The sequence below is a fragment of the Elgaria multicarinata genome, chromosome 2 (assembly GCF_023053635.1).
Source record: "Elgaria multicarinata webbii isolate HBS135686 ecotype San Diego chromosome 2, rElgMul1.1.pri, whole genome shotgun sequence".
Taxonomy (NCBI): Eukaryota; Metazoa; Chordata; class Lepidosauria; order Squamata; family Anguidae; genus Elgaria; species Elgaria multicarinata.
The window spans coordinates 122,290,365-122,318,342 of NC_086172.1; the positions used below are offsets into that span (position 1 = coordinate 122,290,365).

General features: G+C 40.0%; 1 protein-coding gene across 12 annotated transcripts in view; it reads left to right on the top strand.

The window, feature by feature from the left end:
- The window catches only part of MADD (MAP kinase activating death domain), a 93,847-nt gene extending 65,909 nt beyond the window's left edge, over positions 1–27,938 (top strand). For 6 of the 12 annotated variants that reach the window (XM_063117512.1, XM_063117513.1, XM_063117514.1 and 3 more), the window contains 13 exons: positions 31–189; positions 715–820; positions 1,877–1,939; positions 2,332–2,452; positions 3,175–3,280; positions 4,365–4,475; positions 4,929–5,036; positions 5,433–5,597; positions 7,873–7,945; positions 10,154–10,260; positions 17,405–17,474; positions 22,689–22,735; positions 26,406–27,938. In XM_063117512.1, coding sequence (XP_062973582.1) covers positions 31–189; positions 715–820; positions 1,877–1,939; positions 2,332–2,452; positions 3,175–3,280; positions 4,365–4,475; positions 4,929–5,036; positions 5,433–5,597; positions 7,873–7,945; positions 10,154–10,260; positions 17,405–17,474; positions 22,689–22,735; positions 26,406–26,513 — 1,344 coding nt within the window. In that variant the 3' untranslated portion in view covers positions 26,514–27,938. The remainder of the gene's footprint in view (positions 1–30; positions 190–714; positions 821–1,876; positions 1,940–2,331; positions 2,453–3,174; positions 3,281–4,364; positions 4,476–4,928; positions 5,037–5,432; positions 5,598–7,872; positions 7,946–10,153; positions 10,261–17,404; positions 17,475–22,688; positions 22,736–26,405) is intronic. The other 6 variants (XM_063117520.1, XM_063117521.1, XM_063117523.1 and 3 more) reach the window with 2 other exon arrangements.
- Positions 27,939–27,978: the final 40 nt, after the last annotated feature.

Consider the following 27,978-nt stretch of genomic DNA (forward strand, 5'->3'; position numbering starts at 1 on the left):
ACAGTTTGAATGGGTTGTTTTCCCCTTCAGGTGAGCAACAGCTCTGGAGAGACACTAGGAGCAGATAGTGATTTGAGCAGTAATGCTGGTGATGGCCTTGGTGGAGAGAGCGGTGGAAACCTGACAGGATCACGAGGCACTGTATCAGACAGTGAAATCGAGACAAATTCTGCTACTAGCTCTATCTTTGTAAGAACATGCTTGGTTTTGTTTAGGAGTTCTGTTGGTTGTGGTGGACAGTAAAATAGTATATCCGTTATTTTATAGAAAGCGATTTGTTGGAAAGGGTCCATCCCTAGTGAATAAGTGCCAACAGTGGTGAGGCTTTTTTTTAGCTACCTAGCATAAATGTCTCTAAATGTGTACATGTGCATCTCCTTCATATTTTATGTTTTTTAACACTGCAAATTCAAGTATACATGTGGCAAGCACACTTGCCTTGTAAACTGGGAATTGCCCCATTGTGATAGACCTCTTAAGGACCTTTTATGGCTTCTTGGGGCAATAAAATATCTTTAGATTTATTTGAAATTGAGATGCGGCTTAAATTCTTGCAACATCTATTTTTCAACTTCTGAATTATTTATCTCTGCTCACCAGGATTACTATGTCATTTGCAGAATAACCTTGGCAGTTGAGCAGGTAATAAGGATCAATAGAACATGCCTTATTAAACTGACATTTCTGACATGTTTCTCCCCCTTTTTTTAAAAGGGCAAGTCTCATAGCTTGAAGCAGACAGTGAAAGATAGTAAGTGCAGCAGTCCTGGGAGAGCTCTAGAAGATGCAAGCCGAGTTTATCTCTATGAGGGTCTTCTGGGTAAGAGTTAAATTTTACTTTATTTGGAGCATATTTGTTCAAAGTACAGTCATTTCAGTGAAATAATAAAGTTCCAATCTTTGTTGTAGTATTTTTTCTAAACAAAAAAGCAATGAAAGGGTGAATTAGAACAAATATCTGAGCTAAAGAACTGAAGCCACCATATAATGAGATTTGTGCTTGTTTGAAAACTCTGGCACCTTGCAGACATATGTGGTAAAGTCAGAACTCACAAATGTTGTGTAGAAAGTGGTGATGTTTCGCATCATCAGAACATTCAAATGAACACTAATTCCACAGAAGTCACCCCATGGTGTCTTCACTGCCTTGATCATTACCACATTTGTTTATCTGAATCTAAGAGACTATAATGAAGCTGAAAATGAGATGCTTTCAGGAATTTGGGGGAAGGATCCAATGCACTTCTACTAATGCTCTTGGCGTTGTGCTAGTGTAAACCAACACTTGTGCAATGTAATTAACATAATGGGGAAAAGCGGCATTATGCAAACATTGGTTTATTCTAGCACATTGTCAATAGCACTACTGCTGAATCATCATCGGATATTACCCACTGTGTTCATGGGTTTGGTATACCCAAGAACGTACTTTTCTGAAGACTTGTTTGTTTTCCTCCACACTTGGTGACTTTTAATGTCAACTATTATGATTTTAAGTTGTTCTTAATGTGTTGGATTTTATTATATTTATATTTGGAATTGTTATATTTTTAACTCTTATTCTTGTACACCACCTAGAAATGGTAACATGACAGGTACTATCTATCTCAAAATTGAAATTAAATACTGTCAAATCCTGAGGGACCTAATTAAAAATGTTAACTTGAGATACTGTTACACAATATACTAAAAGTCAATCTGTGTTGGCATGTTTGGAGAGTCACAGCCCCTCTTTTGACCAAAACCTAGAATATATAGCATGTTCACTGAAGGGTTTTCACCTGAGTCTCATTAATCCAGAGACGTTGCTCAATCTTGTCATATTTTTTATTTCTTTTCTTTGCTGCCATATTGCTGCTTGCTTGGAACTATAAAGGGAGGGATAAAGGATCTGTCTGGGACCAATTAGAGGATGCTGCCATGGAAACCTTCTCTATGAGTAATAATTTCTTCTTTCTGTTTTTTGTGTGTATTGAAAAAAACCTTGCATGTCTTTCTCTACACTTAGACCTATTCTATTCTTGTTCTTGCATTTTGCATCATCTTCATTTGCAGAATACTGATAGAAGAATGAAGGAACACAGAATGAAAGAAGTTGGTGCACTGTTTGTAGGAGAGCTCACTGTAGCTTGTGAGATGAGATCAAAAGTGTTTGTAATATATGCAGAAGTTAGGATAGGATAACATCTTGCATCTTCTGGTTTATTTAGATTTTATTTGCGTTGTTTTTTTAAAAAAATGTGTAAGTGCTTGGAGCATGTTGTGGATGAAAATTTATCTTGTTTTACAAAAATAAAGGTGCTCTGCATTTATAAGCTCTACGCTCTCTAGGTAAAGAACGCTCAACTCTATGGGATCAGGTGCAGTTCTGGGAAGATGCATTTCTGGATGCTGTGATGTTAGAGAGAGAAGGAATGGGAATGGATCAGGGGCCTCAAGAGATGATTGACAGGTAAACTACAAATTCTCCACAATGTCCTCTCTGTATTACTTCAGCTAAGGCTGAAGTAGTTTCTTGGAATTCAGGGTGTGCTTTTATTCTAAGTAACTCTTTTATCATAGAATAGCAGAGTTGGAAGGGGCCTACAAGGCCATCGAGTCCAACCCCCTGCTCAATGCAGGAATCCACCCTAAAGCGTCCCTGAAAGATGGTTGTCCAGCTGCCTCTTGAATGCCTCTAGTGTGGGAGAACCCACAACCTCCCTAGGTAACTGATTCCATTGTCATACTGCTCTAACAGTCAGGAAGTTTTTCCTGATGTCCAGCTGGAATCTGGCTTCCTTTAACTTGAGCCCATTATTCCGTGTCCTGCACTCTGGGAGGATCGAGAAAAGATCCTGGCCCTCCTCTGTGTGACAACCTTTTAAGTATTTGAAGAGTGCTATCATGTCTTTAAGGGCATATCTCTAAATTTAACTCTTATCTATATGCAAAGTCTTCCTCTCAATATGATTTCCTACACCTTTGCTTGTCTTTTAATGCAGGGAAATATTTTTTACTTGAGATATGCTAAGTTTATGTTTGGGATATCTTGTGCTGGGTATGTGGAAAGATTTAATGGATTTAAGGAAAAGATAATAAATAGAGAAGGATATAGCATTTTGCACCTTTCTTGAGTAAAGAGTGGGTGAAAGTTCATAATTGGCTTGTTTTCATGTATGTTTGTTCCCATAGATATTTTTCTCTAGGAGAACATGACCGAAAGCGTCTAGAAGATGATGAAGACCGTTTATTGGCTACACTGCTTCACAATATGATAGCCTACATGCTCATGATGAAGGTGTCACTTTTTTTTGTATTTTAGATTCATTTTGTTCATTTTAATGAGACTTGTGATAAGTGTTGCCATAAGGCCATTGCATGTATTCATAAAAACAACAACAACACCCTGCTGGATTTTTATACTGCTCTTCAACAACAACAAAAATCTGGTGCAGTTTACAAGCCATAAAACAGGAAATTGAAGTACAAATAAAGCATAAAACAGTATTAAAACAGTAATAAAAAACCAGCATTAAAACTGTTTAAAATTCCTGAGAGAATTTAAAAAAAGTCTTTGTGTGGTGCCGAAAAGATAAGAACATAAGTGTCACTGGATGAATTTTGCTTTTTTCCAGAATAACAACTAGTACAGCCAGTGGACCATTTGAAATAGGATGTGCAGGGCCAAGCTTCCTCTCCCTGAATGCTATGTACCAGTACATCCAGGGGATCTCCCCTTTTGCACTACTTGAAACTGGGGTGGATGGGGATTCCCTTGGATGCACTGGGGTGCATTAGCAGGCAGAGTTCACCTCTATGCTTTCATGTACCTCTCCCTGTGGGGTGAACTGTAGGAAGGGGAGAGAGCAAACAGCACTCCAGAAAAAAGGGGATGCCTCCTCTCATTTGCGTAGCTCGGTCTACCTGTCTTCCCTCCCAATTTCGTCCTGAGGAAGGCAGGCAGAGGACTGAGTGCACCTCTAGTTACTCATATACTTGCCTCTTTCACAGCTGTTTGAAGATGTGTAGAGGGGAGGGCAAGGGAGAAAAGTTGAAGGGGTCAGAGTATTAATTCTATCATTCACTAGTTTATAACCCCTAATATACAAGGACCATCCCATAGTAATAGCTCGAATAACACAACGTTATGTATTTATGCTTCATCTGTAAGTCCTTGAATGGGTGTATTAGAGGTCTTTCCCCCTTCCCATTTATCCAGTTTATGTACACACTGTATCATCTTGACTAGCCTGTATCTGTTCACACTCTTTGAAGCACAGGCACAGATTAGTTTCTATCCCTGTATTCAGATGTAAATATATGCAAGTGGTTTTGTCTATAACTATGGAGGCGTCAATAAAGTACTATATTTTGCTATGTAGGTACAGAAGAATGATATTAGGAAGAAGGTACGCCGTTTGATGGGGAAGTCTCACATTGGCCTGGCGCATAGTCAAGAAATAAATGACATGCTTGACAAAATTGCTAATATAGTAAGTTTTAATAACTCCTCAATGTATCTACATCTCTCTTCTTTGATGGGAGGGGAGAAAATAGAAGAAATCATCCTTAGCTTGCACTTCAGTACAGATGACATTGTTCAATGCCAAAATTTGAAAACGCCATGAGGTTTACAGATAAATCACATGTTCTTTCATAGCAGATGGGGAACATTCCCAGTGTGCCTTGTTTCCTAGTGGAATCTTTGGGAATCCGGTGTCATGAATACAGGGGATCTGGTTGAGGGGTACAAAATTCCCCCCTCTCATAACTTTGGCTGGAGAGTTGTATTACAATGCTACAACACTGTGTCCCTATAGGGAAATCAATTACTTAGTGTCTTCCAATGTTTTAATCAAATCATAGAAAATACATTTGCACAGGACATGTCTGAGATCTAATTTACTAATGAAGGTTAAAATTTGGATTCCTCCCCTTCTATTTAGTCTGGCAGGGAGTTCCCAATCCGACCAAGTGGCAGTAGACACATCAAGAAGCAAACATTTGTTGTACATGCTGGTACAGATACAACAGGGGACATCTTCTTCATGGAGGTAGGGACTGGACTAAATGTTAACGAAACTATTGCTATCAATGGGTTGTATGCAGAGATGTATGAGAAATTTGTTTCAGTTCATTTTTAAGCTGGATTTACCTAATTTGCACCTCCTGGACCAAAACATGGTCTCGAACACAATCTGTGGTTAAAGTCCGTACATTTCCAAGCTTGGGATGTGATTTGCAGGCATGCATACATTTGGAAAAATACACACAAAAATATGGATGAATTTTCATTCAACCCCCCTCTCCAAAGATCTCATTCTGATACAGACATGACTGGAACAAACTTTGAGGTGAAATTCGAAGAATTTTCATGACCTCAAGATTTGCTGGTTTACACATCCCTAATTGTATTATGATTTTTTATCTAAGATTATTTATGTCTCCAGGTATGCGATGATTGTATTGTGCTAAGGAGCAACATTGGCACTGTGTATGAACGCTGGTGGTATGAAAAGCTCATCAACATGACATACTGTCCTAAAACGAAAGTGCTATGTCTTTGGAGGAGGAATGGCCAGGAGACGCAACTGAATAAGTTCTACACCAAAAAGGTGCATTTCTGCTCGCATTGAGAAGGGGGATAGAAACAAACATTTTACTATTTTACCGGACAACTTAGAGCTTATTTATATTTGAGTCTGCCCTAAGCAATAGTATTTAGTTAACTAGCAGCTCACTTGTAATGTGAGTTTTTAAAATGATGTCACCAGAAACTGTTTCCATGAGAGTAGTTGTGTCATTTAGGTTTAACTTACTCGGGTGTGGAAACTCCTCAGATCAGCTAACAATTGTTTGTAATAAATGCCCTCTTACATCTGCTTATAAAATAAATATTAGTGCTATATATCCTGGCCAAGCATCTCTATAACTCTCCCTTTCCTCAGAACAGTATTTTATAGTAAGGCAACTGACACTATTTTATTACTTTGACAAATACAAAAAACTTCTCCAAAACTGGTGCCCTCCATTTGTTTTGGACTGCAGCTTCCATCATCTCTGACCATTAGCCATGCTGGTCAGGTCTGTTAGGAGTTGTAGTTCCAAACATTTGGAGGGCACCAGATTGGGGGAAGTTGCTCCAAAAGTTCGCCGTCTAAAATACTATTTTTTACCATGTTTTGCTCCTCTCCTTTCCTTCAAGAAGCTGAAAGTGTTGTACATTTGGCTTATTCAATGTTATTATCAACAATCCTGGATCCTGTGCCACTACCAGCACACACAAAGTCCCACCATCTAGCAACCTTTAGCTGCCTCATTTTTTAAATAAGTGCCTGGTTTATTTTATTTATTCTTAACATTTACATACTGCCTTTCCACAAATGTCACCAAGATGCAATTCAAGTAAAAACAATAATGCATGCAACAATGAAACCATATTGGAACATTAATACAACATTGAAACCACTAAAAATGGTTGGCTGTGTCAGTGCTCACTTTCCTTTTAGGGGGAAAAAGTGAGAGGAAATGCTCTTAACCTGCATCAGCTGGTTTGGGCTGTTTGGGGAATGGAGCTCTCCCTTCTTCAGGAGGCCCATGCAAGCAGAGGTTTGGCAGGGTATGAACCACTCCATAGTTTCCATCTTCTTGACCTAGTATACTTCAGTTCCTGGAATTCATTAACTCCACCCATGAGGGAAACAGTGCATTTCCACTGTAAATGAGGCGCCAAAGAAAGGAGGTAGGACCAAATTACGTGTAAAATTTCCATCCAGTCATCTAATGTCTCTGAAATGGTGGCAATTATATTTTAATGATCTCCATATGGAAATGATTAAATTTGCCTTTGCTACAAGCTATGACTACAAGAAAAATGAGCCTACAGACTTTGGATGAGAATGGTATAGTTGATAGTATTTGATCTGAACTAGAGAGACCTGGGTGCATATCCATGGGCTTGTCACTGGATACGTTTGCACGACATGACAACCCACCCTGTGACGTAAGTCACACCAGGAGGGTTGTCATTGGAACAACCCACAGTGAGCTTGACAGACAATCGGGCTTACTGTGGGTTGATCTCTCTCTCTCTCTCTCTCTCTCTCCCTCCTCCCCCCTCAATTCTTCTACCAGCCCAAGCAGGTATCCCGGGAGACTAGGAGCAGAACCTACCTTGTCAGTCACCAAAACTTTAAAAAAAGTTTTCTGAACATTTGCACTTTTTCTTCCTGGGCCTAGTCATTTGTCCACCAGACATTTGCACAGTTTTTTGCACAGTTTTCTTCTGGCCCTGGTAATGTGTGCAAATGACCCTGTAATTTTACCCCTCCAAAGTGCCGCTTGGGCACTGTTGGAGGGGCTGGCAGTCACTCATGGGCAAGATCACTCAGCAAGAGCGGCAGGAGTATCTGTTGCTCTTGCCAACTGGCTCGCTCACTGATGCCTGCAGTCCATGATGGGTTGGCAGAGCTGGTTTCGGACGTCACATCAATCCATCATGGGTTGAACAACCCCAAGAACAAGCCATGGGTTGTTAGAGTGGCTTTTGCTTACACAAAAGCCATCTTTCAGGAATTGGTCCAGGTTTGCGTGACACGACAACCCACTGTGGCTTGTCACCCATGATGGGTTGTCGTGTCATGCAAACCCAGTAACTATCTTATTCACTGAATTTTTGTGAGGATAAAATGAGACAACCCCTGTGTACACCACCCCAAACTTCTTATAGGAAGAGCAGAATATAAATGTGATAAAAAATACAGCTGCTTGGAAATGTTGTGTGTTTAGATGCTTTGTTTTCCTTTTGCCCTGTTAATATATTTTATGAAGCTCTGTACTGTATCTGCAGAAACCCTTTGTCACTTGTATTTATTTGTTCATCTATTATAGTGCCGGGAATTATATTATTGTGTAAAAGACAGTATGGAGCGAGCAGCTGCAAGACAACAAAGTATAAAACCAGGTAAGACCTAACAGGGACAGAAAAAGTGAGACAAACATTCTTACAGAGTTGTGTGTATGTAGTACTTTATATTAAAGGGCCAGAAAGTACTACTGTTCCTATTTAATCTGAGGATGTTGATGCCAAAAGGAAGTGGTTTGATTTTTGGATTCTAGATGTGTGTGTGTGTGTATGCAGAATAGCAGTGAGGAATAAAGTGGGCTTGGACACCAGGAAACCTATATAGTAAATAACTCCAAATATGGAATGGGGTAGAGGGAAGAATCTAGTTTCTTGGGCAGTATTCATATGAACAGGTCCTTTGATGTTCTTTAATTCCTGTATTGTATGCCTCTATAAAGGAGAATAAGACCCTAAACAATTTCTTCACTCTTGTATTTTCTTTACTTTAAAATTACAGAATCCTTTTAGGGCCTTATTCCTCCTTTATATGGAGAAAAGAAGAAGGGCCTTTTTAACCTGTAACATTTACATAAACTATGTATTTATGCAAATGTTACATGGGTAGGGCTTCCTTCTTTTCGCTCCCTTGCATCTGCCTACAAGTGTTGGAAGTAACTCCTCTCAAGAATAAGCAGAGTTCTGTTAGAAGCTTCTCCCAGTAGAAACGCAGCAAAGACTCAAATAGGCTCAAACATTTTGTTAAGATAAAACAGAGCTTCTTTTACTGGCATAGAAGCTGGTTGAATAAATTAGTTACAACACACACGTCTACTCACAACGATCACATCAGATAACAGCAGTAGCAGTAAGTAATGATACAATACAGAGCCATATATAGAGAGCAAAAACTGTACAATCATCCCAGCCACTAATTGACTAATTGAATAATCATCCCATGCCACCAATAATTCAATAATTGTATTGTCCAGATGGTGGCCTTGACATTTAGAAATATTTCTTCATGTTTCTTCATGTCTTCTGCCAATGGGCAACCTAAAGCTAAGGAATAAAGTAAAACTGATCCATTCCAGGATCCAACAAGAAGAGTGCGTGTGGCTACTTGCAGGGAAAAATACGGCTATGTATTCCTATTTTAAAAACATGCAAAACATACAAAAGCAAGTCATGGTCTCCTGAGTAACCATTGCAAAAGTGCCTGTTTTTGCAATTATGGGTTAACACAGCCTTTGTTGCTAAAATATATAAAGTCTGTGGCCTTACCATGCTGAGAACCTATTTTGTTTCTGAAGTATTGCTGTTCTGCTATTTGTGTTAGATGGAATTGCCACTTTGTTTCCTCACTGCAGTTACTATTGCATTATTATACATGTATTTATTGTGTGATTCTATGCTACACAGTGGTGTTTAAGAGCGGTAGTTGAATGAAGAGTGGGTAGTAGTTTTTAGGTCATATGGGCTGTTTTTGGGCACACCTTTTTTCTCCCGGGAAACACATGCACACTTTCACAGGTGGTCACTTGCGCAGAATTTTTTTATGGTTGGTGTCACTTGAAGCTTCTTCTGGGGACATAGAGGCCTGAATTTGTGCATGAATGCATCTTTTCCTCTTCTGCATCTTGTCCAGTACTTCTGGAATTTATTTATTTATTCAAACTGTTTTGATTCTGGTATGTCACTGACACTGGGAACTGCTGGGTGAGAAATAAAAAATTCCCTCTTCTGCCTTATATTGCAACAACATGAGATACTGAGTTCTGGGACCAGATGACTAACATATAGGGATGGGTGGATCTGATCATTTCAGTTTCTCTCAATTTTTATTTTCTCACACTTTCTCATTTTTCTAGTCCTCACTTAGTTTAATTTCGTTTCTGTATCAATTTGCATTTTTTAAAAAGTCTGCCTGAAAATTCATACATGCTTTTGTACACGTTTCTTTTAATATAGATGTTTTTGCACACAATTTTGCCCATTACAGTAACAATAAAAGGCCAAGCTAGTGTGGATAGGGCCTGAGCTGGTTTGCTAACTTCTTTTACAAGGAATACATGACAAAAATTTTCATAATCTCTAAACTACTTCCTAGATTCTGTTTGATCTTGAAGTCCTCAGTATTAGGGATCTCCTTATGACTGGACAAGTAGCTTTAATACAACAAACAAAACTTGTCACCCATTCAGACCATCTTATTTTGCATTAAGAGCCCGTGGTTTGAGTGAATTTCCCTGTACTGCTTCTCATTATCCATGTTGTATTTGGGTGCATTCTTTCTCCCTTTTCCCCTATTTTCCTTTTGCATTGCAGGGCCTGAACTGGGTGGGGAATTCCCAGTGCAGGATATGAAAACTGGTGAAGGAGGGCTTCTCCAAGTCACACTGGAAGGAATTAACCTGAAATTCATGCACAGTCAGGTAGGAAAGAACCCTTCAACAAGAATATTTGAGCATGAAGCTTCTTGAAGCACACTAGTAAATGTGTTTCCTCTTCCCTGCAATGACAGTGGGAAGCAGAATGGTTAGAAATATTTCCCTTCTGCAATTAGAGGATCTCAGCTTTAGACAGATACTAGCTTTAAAAACTGTGAGAGATTAACTCTTAAGTGCTTGTAGGCAGAACTCACAAACCACCAATACAGATAATGCCTAACAACCAAAAGAATCCCCCACAAAAGGGGGCTCCAGTCGTATACAAAAGTTCATTTAAGCTTTTCATCACAGTGCGATGATATGGGTTTGGTTACGTTAGATTTCCAGAAAACCTCTCCAGCAACAATGAATGATTTTAGAATGCTGTAGGCAGATTGTATGAACATAGCACAAAAGCAGATTAGCCAGCCTTATGGAACAGTTTACGCACCACTTAACTGCGGTGTATTCATGTCAACCCTCATTGTATGGAAGAGTGAAATAGAATTAGCATTTCCAAAGGTTTTTTTTGTTAAAAAATAGCTGTTCCTGCATCATGTAAAGTTCTTCTGTTAAAAGTAGTTGATAAATCAGACAAAAAGATACATGCAGATATAGGCATATTCATTGTTTACTCCCTTTTAAAATATATCATTCTATCTGGGCATAGAGGAAACACAAATGGAATTGTGTGTCACTCTTTGTACCTTTCTCTGGATGTGTTTTCTTTTTGCTTCTCTTGGTTGTTTTTCTTTTGCTTTGTGTTCATGTTTGTTTTGCAAATGTTGTAGAATCAGTTTTAGGGTACTGTGTGTGTGCGTGTTTGTGTGTGTGTGTTTGTGTGTGTGTGTGTGTGAGAGAGAGAGAGAGAGAGAAGGAGAAGGAGATTTAAATTTGTCAGCCAGTCTCTTGTGCAGTGTTCTGTTTCTTTGTAAACTCAACTTCTACTGATGCCTCTAAGAGTCTTGGGCTGAGATTCAGCAAAGCTGTATACGTATGCATAGGAGAAATGGGCATGGAGATGGAGGTTTTTTTGACGTTTCCATTGCAGCCTCACGCGCTGCTCAAAAGGCAACCCACTTTTTAGTGTAAACCATATGGAACAAGCAGCTTTGTAAGATTGCAGCCTTACATTTTGACATCTGTTCCTTTTAATACCTAGGAGGGGTACAGCTATGAAGCACAGAGAAACAGTGACCAAAATGACTGTATAAAGCTGTTTAAATATCTGACCATTTAGGCTGGAACTGCATTTAACCTCATCACATGTGTGTTCTCCAACCTGTGTGTGCCTGTGCCATGGTAATATGAGTGCAGGAGTTGGAGCATTTATAGACGATAATCGATGGGGCAGGAATGTTCCCCACCCTGTTGGTCTTCTTTCTAGTCTTGGAGCCCAGCTGGATGGAAACAGGCTAAAAACACCTAGGAGAGGAGTCATTTGCAGGAGGAAATTGTGAGGGAGGGGAAGCCTTAGGCACCCGTCTCTCATGGCTGATTATCCCCCCCCCCACTGCTCCGCTTTAGCATTATGATGCAAACACAGGGTTGTATTTTATGTTCATCTCATAATTTGCTGTTCCAGCCTTAGAATTAAAAAGAAGTCAACTCCATGTACATTTTCAGATGTGTTTAATTCACAATTTATAAGCATTTTACTTTTCTGTGTATTTAAGTGTCTGGTTGGGGAGAATGTATTCATAGTTGGTTTAACATACGAATACTCACTATTTCTTAATATCCAAAATAGATTATTAATCATGATTGTTTATTATGTTCTTTATGTTTATCTTTATTATTTGTAAGCTGCTGTGGGAGTCTGGTTGGCCAAGGAGCAGGATAAAAATACTTTAGATAAATAATAAATGCATTTGTTAAGCTATCTCTGAATGTGTTCGTGTTGCATAGGCTCAAATTCAACAGTAAAACTGTTGCTGTTTTTTTGGGGGGGGGATTTCTGTTTTGTCCCTTTTTTTAAGGCTCAGGGGAGGTCACAGCATTTCAGAACCACAAATTGGAAAGTATCTCTATGAATATACCATATAAGATATTTTAAAAAACCCAAAACAATAATAACTAAATAAAAATCTCACTTAAGTATTTCTCCACACATGCACCCACACTTGGGGTACCTTCCTTAATGATTAAGGCAGGCCAAACAAAAAAAGAGTTTAAAATACCTGTGTTAAATTCTCAGGCTTGGATTTGCCACATTTCCAGGGTGTGAGGCAATTCCTATAAAGTGGAGCTGCCACTCTGAAACCTCTATCTGTCTTTGTACACATGTGGGCCACATGTGTGAAGAGGTCTCTTAAGTAAGTGTGATTTATACTTTGAGGCTTTTAAAAGTCCCACAACAAACTATGCCTAGAAAGCAGGAGGTAGAGCAGAGAGAAGCTAGCTGATAGGAGTACAGGGATCTGTACCATTGATAACCAACTGCTTTGTGGAATGTGAAGGTGTTCGCCTATGTTTTTGCCACTAGCCTTTTAGAGAGCTGACTTGGACTGGGCATTGCCTATAAAGACCTAGCCCAGCTGTGCTGAAGGGGTAGAGCCAGAGAGACTTGCCGTTTTGGCAAGCCTTTTCGACAGAAGCGAGTTGATGAAATGGAGAATTGCAACCAAGCACATTTGTGGTTATTCTCAGTAAGAGACTTTGATGAACGAACATTAAAAGCTACATTTGTCCATTTCAGCTTTGTGTGATGATTTTCACTTTTTAATATTGCTTACTTTTTGTTCTTAAACAAGAAGAGGACTATGCCTGGAGATGATTAATTGATTCAACTGTTTATTGAATAGTTTGTTCTTTCTTTGGAAAGTCTCTTCTCTCTCACCCCACCCCCATTTTCACTGTCAATAAATTATTTACAGTTCTGTCAGGAGTTTATAATTGAAATAGTATTTACTGGCTTTCTATTTGGCCTGGAGTTGTGCCTCCCTTAATTAATTATTTGTTGCTTTATATATCTGAACTGTTGCTTATTATAAAATGGCTTAGTTGTCTTTTGGTAGGATTATCAGAGGTTAGTGACTCAGTTAAGTTTAATTAGGACACAGTCCTATGTGTTGCACCCTTGGCCTTCAGTAGCCTCCGAACCTGGAGGTTTCTGAGAATCAGAAGCCTTGCTGAGCTGATGCTGGCAAGGCAGGAGGAGCGGTGGAGGTGATCTTGGCCTACCTGTCATCCAATTCATTTTTTTTAACTAGATGAGCCTTTAAACCCTTCTATCAAGGGCATTCCAATGAGTAGGGACTGAGGCTGGAGAGGCCTCAGGGTATCTCATATCTTGGCCTCTCTGGACTCCTCCCCTCCCCGCCCCCTCCTCTCCTCGCATGATCACTTTTCGTATCTTGGAGAGTAGCTGGTGCAGTTCTTTCTATGTTGGCTGCAGGGGAACAGGGGAGGGAGTTCAGATCTCTGTTCAGATCTCTGACTCGCGCTTCCAAGATTGCAGCAGTGGTCTATGACCTTGGAAGGGGGAATCTGACTTACTCTGTTGTCCCTGGGATTGCTCTCTTTATCAGTTAAAATATTAGATAAGACGTATATAAATTTAAGATTTGATTGGAAAATGATTTCATGTAGTTTGATTTACAAAACAAACTATGAGTTGATCATTATTTATTCACTATTAAGAATATTAATAAATCTATTGTCATATCTATTTTTAAATACCTGTATTACTGTGAGTTTGGTTTATGGAGCAACAAGATCATCAGTTTAAAATAACACACACAGACACACGCAGACACAAATATTTAGAAAATGGGTCAAAAGAACATGTTAAGGGCAGGTTTGTATAGGAGAAGAATTCAAGAATAATCATATGTCGTTATTGGATAAAGTGTGGGAAGCGTCAATTAGGGAGAGAGAAAATTATTTGAAGTTAGGAATATCCAAGCACTAGAGAAAAAGAGAAAACATTTGAACTTTGGATCTCTTTTTTTTTTCCACCCCATTTATTAATATCGTTTATTTGACTTATATCCTGCCTTTCTACTAACGAAATGGTATTCAAGGCAGCTAACAATAATAAGAACCAAAATTTAAAATAAAAACTATGGGCATGTTTACACCTAAGGGTGTAGCAGGAGGGAGGGGGGAGGATCACAGACTTACCTGCTTCTGAGATCCTCCCCCAGCATCTATACAGCTGTGTGATGTCCTGAAAGGGAAGAGGGATGTCATGGACGCCTTTTTTTCTTTTGAAGAGGAGCTGCGCGCATGGTGAAAAAATAAGTATCCCCCGCCAAACTCCGCATCCAACCACCCCATCTCAGGGATGGTGAAATTGCTGCCACCCCACCCCCATGGGCATGGAGCCACCCTGTGCAGCTCTGTGCCTGTTTGAGGAGAGGCCGCGCCACACCGACCACGGTCCTTGGGGTTGTCCCAGGGCCATAGAAAAACCAGGAAACCCCCCGTTTCAGTTATCCTGGGGAAAGTCTGTGGTAATCCCCGGTTGACTCCAGGATTCCCTGTGCATCATTTGGATGCACAAGGACGACCTAGAGACGACTCCGGGATGAATGAACCGTGTAGACATGCCCTTAATTAAAACAATCATAAAACAAATACATTAAAAACCCAACAATAAAAGAATAAAACAGCACCTAATCCAACAGATCGACTTACATGCCAAAGGCCTGCTTGAGTTAGAAAAAGTCCTTTGCCTACTGGTAGAAGGACAGCAGAGAGGGAGGCAACCTAGCCTTGTCAATTCCCCTCTCTTTGTTCAGGAAGTGCTGAAGTGGGAAAGAAATTGACATGTTCTTTGACAAATACAGAATGGGCTAAATGAAGTTGTGTGGGAATATGCCTTTGCGGGGCTACATAGTGGACAGACTTGCAATCACGCACACTTGTGCAAGATTGCTAATAAAAATAATTACGACGTTTGTGCAAATTTGAAGATCCCCCTCCCCAAATTTATGCAAATTGCAAACCTAAAAACAAATGCGGAAAAAAAAAATCCAGAATCAGGAGAAAATCCCCTACACTCCACCATCACTTACCGGAATAGAAACACCGTGGAAACCCGTCAGGCTTAAGCAGGACTGGAATCCCATCAGACTTAAACAGAACTGAATTCCTAGAATTGCACATCCTCATGCACAGATAAAAATACACAAATCCAGCATTTCATAGGAGGAAAATGTCCTGCTGCTGGACTTCTGGAGAAAGTAACTGAATTGAACTGAAATTAAATGTGACCATATTGCCAGTCTGGAAGCACCCAAAAAGGAAGGTCATGAATGAATGATAAGATTTCAAAGAACAGACTGTATTTCTTCGCGCCCCCCCCCCCCCAGAAAAAGGGTGGTGAAAGGTATTCTTAGCCACTGCTGCAATCTGTGTTCCAGATGCAGCAATGGACCTTAAGGAACTTTAAGATTATAAACACAAATGGATTCTACTGTGATGGGTACATAATACCCATTATGTATCATGGTACATAATACCCATCATGGCTTATTTTTCATTGATGCACTATTGTCTGGACTCAGAGTCATTTTACACTGATTGCAGCTAGTCACTGTGTAAACACTCAGGTGAAATCCAATGCTGTCCATCTGTCAATGGAAAAGACACCATTCGCTGGACAGATTTCCCCTCCCTCTGCAGTCCCCCCCACAAATGTTCACTGAAAGGTGGGAGATCCCCCCCGCCCCAGGCAGGTGGGAGGTAGTACAAGAGGAAGCAGAAGGAAAAGAAGTCCCATTGCATGATTAAAAGTCCTGAAATTGCAAGTTCTGAGTAAGATAGAAAAGGAGGACGGAGGCGCCATCAGAATGACATCCTTCTTAAGTTTCTCATGTCTACTTCCTATGAAGAAATTATTCTAGGGGCTTCCTAATTCAGCATTATACCACATAGCTGGGATAGAAATTTTTTAAAATAAACGAATGAATGAATGAATGAATGCACATGTTTATGTACATGACAGAAGCAGCTATTGGGTAGGGCTTATGAGATTGCTAATTGTGAGGAACACAGCCTTTCCCCAATTCTGCCATTTTAGGGAACTATTTTATTTTTAGGACTGTGTTTTAGTTTGATAGAGGATGAATATTCCTGACTATACACTCATGCATAGAGATACTTGCATAGCCTGTATTTTAAAAAAATAATCAGTACAGTAAGGCAATTTTCCCTGCTCCACTTATCTCCCTCACCACTCTAACAAGGCTATCCCCCCTTCCAGTCCTTGGAAATGACATATCTTGCTATTATTTTATGTATGCTAGCACAGGAACATTGTTAATAAAAAAGCACCTGGAAGTCTTTGTTTTTGGGGCAGATCATAGGACTGAAATAAAAATATTATGATTTCCCTTCTGTATCCTTTCCCCATAGACCATAAATTGACTCTCACTCTGAATGTAGCCACTATGGTTACACTTTCCAGTATGTGGATGGATGGATGAAAAGACACTTTGGGCGTTGAATGGATCATTATAATCAGATAGCTTGCTTGTTTCCACACACTTGGTTTCTGGGCCAGAGATGAAAATCTTCTGCTTCATTTTTCCTAACCAGTTTGTTTTAGTACTTAGTGTCAGTAAGTGATTTCTAAATCCTGAGTGATGATATTGTCAGGTGTGGAAATACAGCAACTTGGTTTGGGTGGGAAGCATGGGACCTCTTGCCTGCCCTCTGTGCTGGAGGAGGATGCATGGAGAGGCAGACATTTTGTGGGATCGGACAAGACAACAAATGACAGACCAAATTTGAGAGCAGTCTGTGTCCCTCCTTTTGTTGCATTTCAAGGTGTGATAGTTTTTCTTTTTGCTGCGTGCCTGAAGGGGATAGCAATGTTGGATATGTCAGAGTTACTAACTCCTTCGTTTCTCTTCCATGCTTTCTCCTCCTGCAAGGAGCGGAAGGTACTCCATCTTCTGCTGTCTTCGCTTCTTCGCTTTTTAAGTTGTTTGTTCATTTCTAGCATTGTGGCAATTTTTCAATCTTTATTTTTGTATTTCCCTTTCTTTTGATTTAAATAATAAACTGTAGTTGAATTGGTAGTATATGCTACAACATTCCAAGTTATGACTGCTGTGGTGTGCTTTTTGGTTTTGGTTTTATTTTGAAATTGTCTCCTCATTTATACTAATCATGTGCTTTTCGTCCTGTTTTCTTTCAGGTTTTCATAGAGCTGAATCACATTAAAAAGTGCAATACAGTGCGAGGAGTCTTTGTCCTGGAAGAATTTGGTAATTACATTATTTTGATATTAGGTTTGTACTCACATGGCAGTAACTCAAATTTCCAGTCCTCTCAGTGAGGCAGAGCTCAGTGGGTGCAGAGTTAAAGAAGCAGCATAGGATGTATCTGAAACTGGGAGTGAGATGAGTTGAGTTTGCAGCATTGTTAAGTTTTGATAGCATGAAAGACTGAGATATTTTAGAGGGTGCAGAATATAGCTATGGAAGCCAGGGGACTATTTTAGTTATTTTCTTTTAAAAAAATAAGCTGTTAATGGATATGATATGGAGAGAATATTAACACATTGCAGGGACACTCTGTTTTGAAGAAGTGCGCTGTAGATCATGACAGCTTATGCCATAATACATTTGCTACTTTGAGGTGCTATAAGAGTCTTGTGTGTGCTATAGCAAACTAACATGTTTGCCCTTCTTGAATTTGTATCTTATCTGAAGTGAATTTAGGGTAATCAAGAAGCTTCCTTTTTGCTCCTTAAAACAATACTGATGAATAAAGTAAATGTATTTTGGTTCTGTTTTCATGGGGACGTTATTTTCTGCTAGGGAAAGAAGAGATAAAAAGAGGATAGGAGGAGAATGAAGAACTTGTGCAACACGAAGTGAGTGTAGAATTTCACCCAGACTGATTGAAGTAAAATATTAGCCTAGATGGAAGCTCCCCGTATTAATATTAATTTTTATTATCAGGGTTCTCTGAAAGGTGGAGCTATGTAATATAGAAAAGTATTCCACCTACTGAAGTGGTTCTCCAAGGCATCCTTACAGAGTATGTTAACTGGAGCAAATAATCAGGTCAGAGGCAAGACTCTGTGCTGAACTGTAAGCTGTCCATGCTACCTGCATTCCATCATAGGTCAATTGTACATGAGATTTACATAAATTTGCAACTGGTCCAAATGACTGCCCAGAGCAATCACTTGTGTATTCAATCATCCAGAATCTACACAAGGTGGAGTGGTGTTGGTGCTGAGTCATCCTGTGTCACACAGCTTCCACTTTACGAGGTACCTTTTAAGCCCTTTCCTGCTGCATAAACACTGTTATCTGGGATGATGCACATTTTTATAATTTCTTTTTAGTACGAGACAAATTTGTAAAAAAATTCAGTCTTTGGTTTTTTATTCTGTTCTTCAGTGTCATTTCCATCTTCCTTTCAAATTTGCAGCTCAATCTTAAGCTTATTTATTCAGAAGTAAGTCCTATTAAATCCAATGGGACTTGCTTCCTAGCAAATGTGCTTATGATTGCATCATTAATGTGAATTTACATAGCCAGAATGCATGGTTATCTTGCCATGGTCAGTTACCTGGGTAACTGTAGATTCTGTTTTGAAAAAGTGTGCCCTTTCTGGCTGAGAATACATGGTATTTTTTCACAGCATCATATTAAGTTTTATGGGGGGGGGGGAATAAAAGCAGCAGCAGCAAAAAACTCTCAAGTGCTTAATAATAAAATACAGCCTGATAGACACAGCAAGAGCTCTTCTGAGATAATGCACAAGCTGAAATACCTAGTTGCTGCTTATGTGAGCCGTGCTTAATTGGGTCTGTTTGGCAAAGGGACGAGAACAAAGTAGACACACAGGCATAGCTGGGATAATAAATTGGCCACAACTTTATTGACTCACTTGAATTGGCTTGGGGCTGGCATAGGGCATGGATCCTGTCATCAGCCAACCTGCCTGCTGACTGATTCCTAGCTCTCACGGGGGCTGGTGGTGGATGGCAGGGCCAGGGGCTGGGGCACACCATGGTGTGGACTGCTAATGTGAACCCCTTTTTATCACCCTGGACGTGGCCATCTTGAAGCCCCTGTGCTGGTCTGATCTTGGTGCCACATCCCCAAGATTCCTATGGAAGTCCTCACCATGGGGAAGCGGGGAATCCAATCCTGTTCCCCTTCACCAGCAGATGCAGCCCAATGGTTATCATGCCTGTGTAAGTTGAAACAAATATTATAAAATGAAGCATCCACAAAGAATTTACTGATAGTCCAGATCAACTTATTTACAATGGAATTAATCTTGCAGTGGGGAAGGCAACAACCCTGCACAGTCTTTGCCAATTGGTATGCAGGTAAAATTCCTTCCCAGCCCCATTAACAGGCAACTACTTCTGCCACTGCAAGACATCTTACTACCAGGAGTGAGTGGATGGGGAAGTCAGAAGCTGCAATCCTGGAGCCACCTAGAAGATCTGCCTTTAGGAACTGCAGGTTGAACTGGAGTGAGAACAAAGGAGAGATCTCACTCTGCTGGGTCTGCCGCTTTGGCCCCACTCCATCAAAGCAGTGTTTGGTTCAACAGTCCCCTCCTGAGAATAAGATGCTGCTGCTGCTGCTGAAGTTGTGCAACTTCTCTTCACAAGCCTTTCTCCCTTTGCTGCCGGCCTGCGTGCCACCAGAAATCATGGCTCCCCATTAAGAGAGGAACTCGGCTTCCCAAATAATCTGTGATGCACCGGGGTCAGACTGCTGGCTATAGTAACACAGAACAGATCGAATTTCAGTATAAAAGGATTACCCAGAAGTTGGTAGATATTTTCACTAATGTTTTACCATCTTGTTTTCAGATAGTATGGATTTGTCTGAAATAGAAAGTCGATTACTTGTTGGTATGTAGGGCAGAGTGTTGAGTTAGTGCTCCAGTAGAACTAAGTGGTAAATCCCAGTACCTATTTTGCAGATCCCTTTCTTAATTGTGTTTGAACAAATCTGAAACTTTACAAAGGCGCATAAGCAATAACCGGAACAAGAACTCTGCACGTGTGTAGATTCTAGCATTATTTGGGCTGGCTGTACCATTAGGCAAAGTGAGATGGCTGCCTCTGGTGATAGATGTTGCAGGGACAGGGTCTAGCAGTGAGGTGTTAGAGGATAGGGATGTGTGCGCAGTGAGGTGACGGGGGGGGGGGGTAGGGATGGGTGTGACTGATTACATTTTACCTTGCATGATGATAATTTTGTGAGCGTTTTTTTTTTATGTTGGTTAGAAAAAAAAATCCAGTACTACTTGTATGACAACAATGTGAACGTTGGAGATTATTATAATTTATTATTTATTTATATAGCACCATCAATGTGCATGGTGCTGTACAGAGTAAAACAATAAAATAGCAAGACCCTGCACTACTGCGAGGAATTATTTAGAGAAGGTAGGAAGCATCAGGCTTGGAAATTTGAGTTACTGCTATGTACTTGTGCTTTACTTTTCTGTGGCCCCTTCACTGTCGCTGCTATGAAAACCTTCATTCTCCAGCAGGTAAAGTGATGCCCCTGGTCCCTATTTTTCTTAGTACTTTGTATTCTCATTCACAGGGCAAGATGCTGCAGGATGGTACTTGTGCACTTATTCCCCTTCCTCCTCCTAACTTTAAGCGCAACAGAGATCAAATGCTTTTCCTTGGGGGTGGGAAGGAGAGGATCCTTTATTATAGCTTGATTTTTAAATATTTTACAGTAGCAGTGCTTTGATATTGTTATTATCTCTCTTTTTTCGCTTGTGATGGTTTTTCTAGATGAACATGACTGGCTTTGCCAAGTCATGCTGCCTTTTACTGATTCAGAAATTTCCTGATTGTTGTTGTTGTCTATTTCTCGTTCATGGCGGTTTTTCTAGATGGACATGATGGGCATTGCCAAGTCATGCTGTCTATTATTATTATTATTATTATTATTATTATTATTATTATTATTATTATTTCTGTATAACATCCCACAATTCTCTTTTAACTTTGTTTGCTAAATATATTTTCTCTATTGGAGAGTCTATAAATAGAGGTCCTTGAGTTGGTGTGCAGGTAGATTTAGTGAGCGTTATGGTCCCCTTCTAAAACAGTATTTAGAAGTCAAGGTCTTCACAGCTCCCTCTTGGCTCGAGTTCCTATTTGCCTTTCAAATTATTATACTAACTCCATTCTGATGTGTGTGTGCTTTTTTTAGTGGTATAGAGTTGGTATCATAATTATTTAATACCAATGAGTAAAGTAGTTTAGAGAGAGACGTTTGCTGTTTCTCAGACTCAATTCCCTCATGGCATGAGGCAGTGCCTTTTGAGCATGTACATGTTTTAAATAGAAGGAATTTTCCTTGGATCTTTCCAGAAATAATGCTGCTGCAATATATTGGGTTCAAGTTACTGCCACATTCTTTTGTATTAGAGTCCTCTCACCGTGACTCAGTGTATGTTGCTTAATCTTTATTGTGTTGTCTTAACCCTTTTCCCAATAGCCTTTGTTCTCATATATATGAAAGGATTTGTCTGGTGTGTGTTTGTGTGTGTGTGTGTATGTGTCTGTCCCAAGCATTCATACTGAGCTCACTTGTTCATAGATTGCCTATTAATTTTTTCCTCTTACTAGGTGATAACATGGTTGATAAAATACTTATTCTACTCATCCTCCCCATCTATCCCTATATGATCAATACATGGTTTCTTTTTTAAAAAAATCTTCCTCTCAGATGCTTTGTGATAACATAGAAAATCCAATCACTTTGCAGGGAAAAGGTTCAAAACTGTGCTTTTATAATTTGGATTTAGAATGTAGTTGTCTTTTGATAGTCTCCATTTATGCAAGTCAGGAATTGTACTAATGCTCTAGCGTTTGATGCAGGAAATTTGAAAACAATGAAAGGAGAGCAAGTTGCTTTGTTTATTATATCTGATCTCTTATCATAAAGGGATTAGAAGTTGACCTTTAATTAGTAAATATGATAAAGTGCTGGCAAGCACTGTTTATTATGCATCAAAGTAAAATTTTGCTAGTTTATCAATGAATGGTATGTGTGCAGGAATGGTATGTGTGCTGCTGTGCAGGAAAAATCTGAAATCAGGCCTGAGAGGTGCCAAATTGGCAGGTGATTGAACAGAATTGTTTAGACTCTAAAGGCAGTGCTTGGTAAATTTATTTTACTTGGTATTTTCTGAATAAAAAGAACTAACAATGCCAGCAAAGACAAAGGTGATTCTAAGAGTCCACATGGGTAGTGATTTCCTAAATACTGGTCCATTTTGAATTATTTGTATTCCTATAGACTTTAGTGAACTGTCAACAGAAAGGAAGGTAGGATTAGTAGAGTGTCCTTTCCCAGCAGCTGTTTGTATGTTTTCCTTCCCTTCATCTTTGGGAACATTGTACTATTCCTCTCATCTTTTCCTCTCGTTTTTTGAACTCTTTGTTTTGTCTCTTGCCCGTCCGGTTTTAGTTCCTGAAACTAAAGAAGTGGTGAGCCACAAGTACAAGACGCCAATGGTGAGTCATTTACTACATGTTCTGGTTATTTTTCAAAGGTTGTTCTTATCATGCCCAGGTCTGTGGGATATGAGCATTGTCCATCTTGCTAATTTTCCGAGTGTCATCTGTTCTCTTAACTTCAATGGAAGATTCTGGGGAAATATGCTTATGAACAATTTCAGCCTGAAGAGAATGGAAATTTAGGACTTCAGGAATACAGAAACCTCGATGTTTTAGAAACCAGAAAGAAAGAGAGAGAGAGACAGACAGACTATGACTATGTTTGTACTGTGTTTCTTAATGCTTGTCTTCATTTTATTTTTGAAAGTTGGGGCTTGTGAGGAACTAATTTATCTGAGAGAAAGAGACACCAACAGAATTTGATGGCTTACCGTTTATTGGATTACTTCTGCCATAAAGCATGAAATACTCCTTAACCAACAATACATTAGAAAATTGGACTTCAATCTGATTGCCATGGCAAAATTTACTTTTACATCCCATTTTTCAGAAATTAGAAAGATGTGTGCCTTAAGATAAGTTGGAATCTATCCATCTTCCAGATCTGGTACTAAAACATTAAATATACATGATTTGATATAGGATCACTAGGATCATAAGTATATTGATAACTCCCACTCACGAATGTTAGTGAATTAAGCTGGAAACTGTAAGTTTTAATTACATAGAATTGTTGGGCATAGTATCTTAAAACATATATTTTAATCATCTTGAAACTATTTGATTAAAAAAAAGTATTTAGACAAATTGCATATAAAAGTACATTTGAATAGGTGACAAAATGAATGATTAACAATCTGCTTCTATTACTACCACGATTAAGAAATAGACCTTCTACCTGCCATTTTGAATTTGTGTATATTTATTTATTTGTTTCTATTTATATCTCATCCTTCATAAAAATCCTAGGGTGGGTAACAACTATGTTAAAACAACAATTAAACAGTAATAAAATGCAGTAAAAATACGTATAATAAAACCAATAAAACAATCAGCAGTGAGATTGATTGTGTCAGCAAGTAAACATTCATAAATGCCCAGGTAAACAGATGGGTCTTAGCCTGATGTCAACATGTTAATAATGTTGGCACCAAGTGTAGCTTTGAGTGAGTGAAGTCTAAAGTCGAGGCGTAACTCATGACACAATCCAATATACTTGGATGAGATGGGTCTTTCTCCCACCCACCCATATCTAAGGCATAGGCAGACTAGTACATGGAGAAGCATTCCTTCTGATCAGAAGAAATGATACCTGGATTCCAAGCTGTTTAGGGCTTTGTAGATCAACACCAGCACTTCAAATTCACCCTGGAAACAGATCGACAACCAATACATCTTTTTCAGGATCAGTGTTAGGTTACCAGAGCATGGGTCACTGTAGTTAAGCTATCTCTGTCTAGGAACAGCTGCAGCTGGTGCACCACTCAAAACTGGACAAAAGCATTCCATGCCACTGAGGCAAGTTGGCCTCCAGTAAGCTGGATCAAGGAGTATCTCCATAAACTATGCCCATGCTTTTTCATGGGGAGTGCTGCCCATCCAGTTCTTCGACCCAAGAACCACTCACCTACAAGACCGGAGTCTTGTCAGGATTCACTGTAACCTATTACTGCTTCCAGGTGCCACACCAGCTCTGCAGAGCCTCACCTGACTCAGATGATAAAGAAGAAATACAGCTTTCATCACTGCCACAGGGTAGACACAATAATGTGCAGTCACCAGTGTTGGATCACTTTCACTCCAAGACTTAAACCATTTGTGTTCAACCCAACAATGCTTGCTTCGTTGCCTGTACTTCCCCCAAATAGCAGGGGACCGACTTCCTCCCCACCCCCAGGAGAGGATGCTTGGGAACAATGCGGTCAATAACCCTCTCCGATTCATTGTTCCACAGTGAAACCAGGACCTTGGCAGGAATGCAAGCCATGTTACCTAGGAACTCCCGTAGAGCATTCCTGAAATCTTCAGATTAGTCTCTAGGGGAAGACCATCTTAATCGATCCCATGCCCTTGCTGAGGAGAGCAGTCAGAGAAAGTCCAAACCTTACCAGGAAATGGACTGACCAGGACAATGGGGTTTAGTCACTCTCCCCATTCCAGACCTCTTCTCCACTCCGCCCAGTAGTAAAGGCTAGTTTCAGTGCATGACCTGCAGAATGGATTGGGCCAATGATGTACTGAGATAGCCCTATGGTTATCCTGGTGGCAGTGAAGTCTCTTCAGGCCACTTCAGCATGAATGTTGAATTCCCCACGCACCAAAGCCTGTAGGGTCTCCAACACTATGTTAAAGAACACCTCTGATAGCTCAGGCAAGGCTGCTATTGGGTGAGTGGTATACAGGAGCCCTGTTCTCTCCAGTACCAGGTACAGTGCCTTCTGTCCAGTCTCCCTGCAAAGATGGTGGATCCCAGTGATGTCCTCTTCCCTGGCCCTCTATCATACATTGGTCCTGCCCTGAGTATCCAGGTGAACAGAACAGCACCTCCTATTGTCCCTAATCATTGGTTATGCTGGCTAGGACTGATGGGAGTTGTGGGCCAAAACATCGGGCCACACGTTGCCCACCCCTCCTAAAGATTGCATTCCTTGATCTCCTAATGCTGAGCCACAAAACCATAACCCTATCTGCAGAAAGGATTTTGGGGGGCTAAACAGGGAGCTAGGACAACAGATAAAATGCTACAGCTCTTGTGTAACCATTACCTGTGTTCCGTTTGTGAAGTCATGTACTTAGGCCCTAAGGCTTAGGATGAAGATAGATATAATACAAAAAGATGATGGGTCCCTGAGCTGCTGTGCAAACCCAGCTTCCACCCTGCCTTGCAATTGAAATGATAGATGTGCATCTCAGGAAATGAAATGCTAATTCAGCTATTATCCTCTCCCCCATGCTTCAGGCAGGCTGTTTTGCCTTTTTTAAAGCACTGCATGCTTATTTAAACATTAATTCATTGCTTGGTTTTTCTTTATTTTCCTAGTAACAATAGAGCAGTCTGGCTTTTGGAAATGCACCTCCTCCTGACAGCAGACATTGTCCAGGAGGTGGGGCTTCAACTTTCCTCAGCCGGCCCTGATTCAGTGGTAGAACACAGGGTTCTTCAGGAACTCCAGTAAAGGGTTTTCAGATCAGCCCAAAAGCTGATCAGTTCCATCCATACCCAGTTTCTGCTGTGAACATGCAGAGTTAGTGTTTTTAGAATTCAGTCCTAGGGAGTAAAGGTATTTTGGGATTATATGCAGGTAAGGGCACTTCCAGATTGGCATCACTGCTGTAAAAATGTTACATCTGCCTTTGCCTTAATTTATTTGAACCTGAAATTGTATGTGTTCCTTATCATTATGGGTGGTGGAGATGGTTGAGTCACCAACATTAAAACTTTACATCTACCCATCAAAGCTTATAATAATTGCTCTAGAACAGTCTTCCCTAACTTGGAGACCTCCTACAGTTTTGGGCTTCAACTCCTATCAGCACCAGCCAGCATAGCCAATGTTCAAGAATGCTGGAAGATGTAGATCAAGACATCGGTAGGGCACCAGGTTGGGGAAACCTGCTCTAGTAATAAGGGATTTTTCAGGTGTACAATAAATTTAATTCTGCCTATAGAATCTGAAACAATTTAATTACCCAATGTCTCATTATCCCTTTTTCTAATATCTTCTAGGCTCATGAGATCTGCTACTCCGTATTGTGTCTCTTCTCTTATGTGGCTGCTGTGCGTGGGAAAGAAGCAGAAAGCAAAATCAAACCCCCTCGTCCAGTGTCCAGCTGATCAACTTCAGCATTGGGAGATGTGTTGGCGTGTAATACTCCCCTTTCTATTCCTGTTACAAGAGCTCACATAACCACCTCTAATGAAAACTTGTTTGTTTATATATGATCCTGCAAGTCCCCTTTACAAAAAAAATCAAGCCTAACAGTTTGGTCCTGTGCTGAAGCTGTTCTCTAGCATTTCTGAGTATTGGCATTCCTTCTACAACTGAATGTGGTCTGCTCTGGCTACTCTTTTAAAATTAGCTTTCCCAGACAATTAGCTTCCATGAGGTTCAGCTCTTTTTATTTGCAGTGGTACTATTGTTATTTTCTTTATTTATAGACTCAAGCCTCTGTTTTCAGTTTTTCTGTTGTGTGCAGAATGGAAGCCTGGACTACCCATTGTTGTTGCTGTTGAAGTGCACTACTCTTCATTGTTTCCTTCCTTGCTCTCTGTACTTAAGCTTGTCAACATGGAATTCCTTCCACTTTGGCCCTTCTTTGTCCTTGACCATGTCCAACCCATTCTACTGACAGATATGGCTCTTTTGAGAGTGGAAGCAAATATATACATTAGTCATCTTCAGAAGAATGGCGAGAAATTGTGATGCAGGAGGAATTAGGCAATTCTCTTAAGACTGGTATGCATGTACTGTACATACACTTTTAAACTGGAGGCTACCATTTGGCTAACATTCCAGTTGTTCAGTTCACTAGTAGAGTGGTATATAGAATTCTTCATGGTAAGTGTATAGAAGTGAGGAAAGGGGGGAAGCAAGCCACCAAGGCAGTGCTATTGGTGAAATATATGATCTACTCATGTAAAACATGAGTGTTGGGAGCACATTCTAATCCTGTTGTAAATTGTCAGAAACTCATCAGGTTATGAAAACGGTTGTGAGGATGCAAACGTTTGTTAATAGCACTGCATATCCCAGGTCTCCTTTTAGCCACTGCTTCTGTCAAACTGTACATGTAAATCAAAGAACTTTGCAAAAACCGTGCTACTGTGCAATGAAGCCTCCATTTCAGGTAAAGTATCCATTCGACTCTTTAGTTTTAAGTAGGCTAAAAAATGAATGTTTCAGATGTCTCTTATTTTTCATGGACTGTACTAGACTCTTAATGCAAAAAATGCAACGGGGTACTTAATGGAGAGGATCTACAGCATGTAATAAACCACAGAACATCAGGCAAATGGCTCTGATTGACGTTTAATTACCATATGAGTTGACAAGGAATCTTGGCAATATGCCTTTAGAAATAATTGGGCTTGCTCCATGCAGCTTGGTCTGTGTGGCAATTGAATGGACTGCACTATGAAGGGGCGGGAGGGGTGGGGGAGATGTAAATATTTCAGTACCACATCTATTTATAGAAAAGTGTACAGTTGTTTGAATGTGAAAATAAACTACCGTTAAACCACTATTGAATTGACTCTTATGGTTTGAACCCTGTTAGGCTTACTATTAGACTTAAAACTT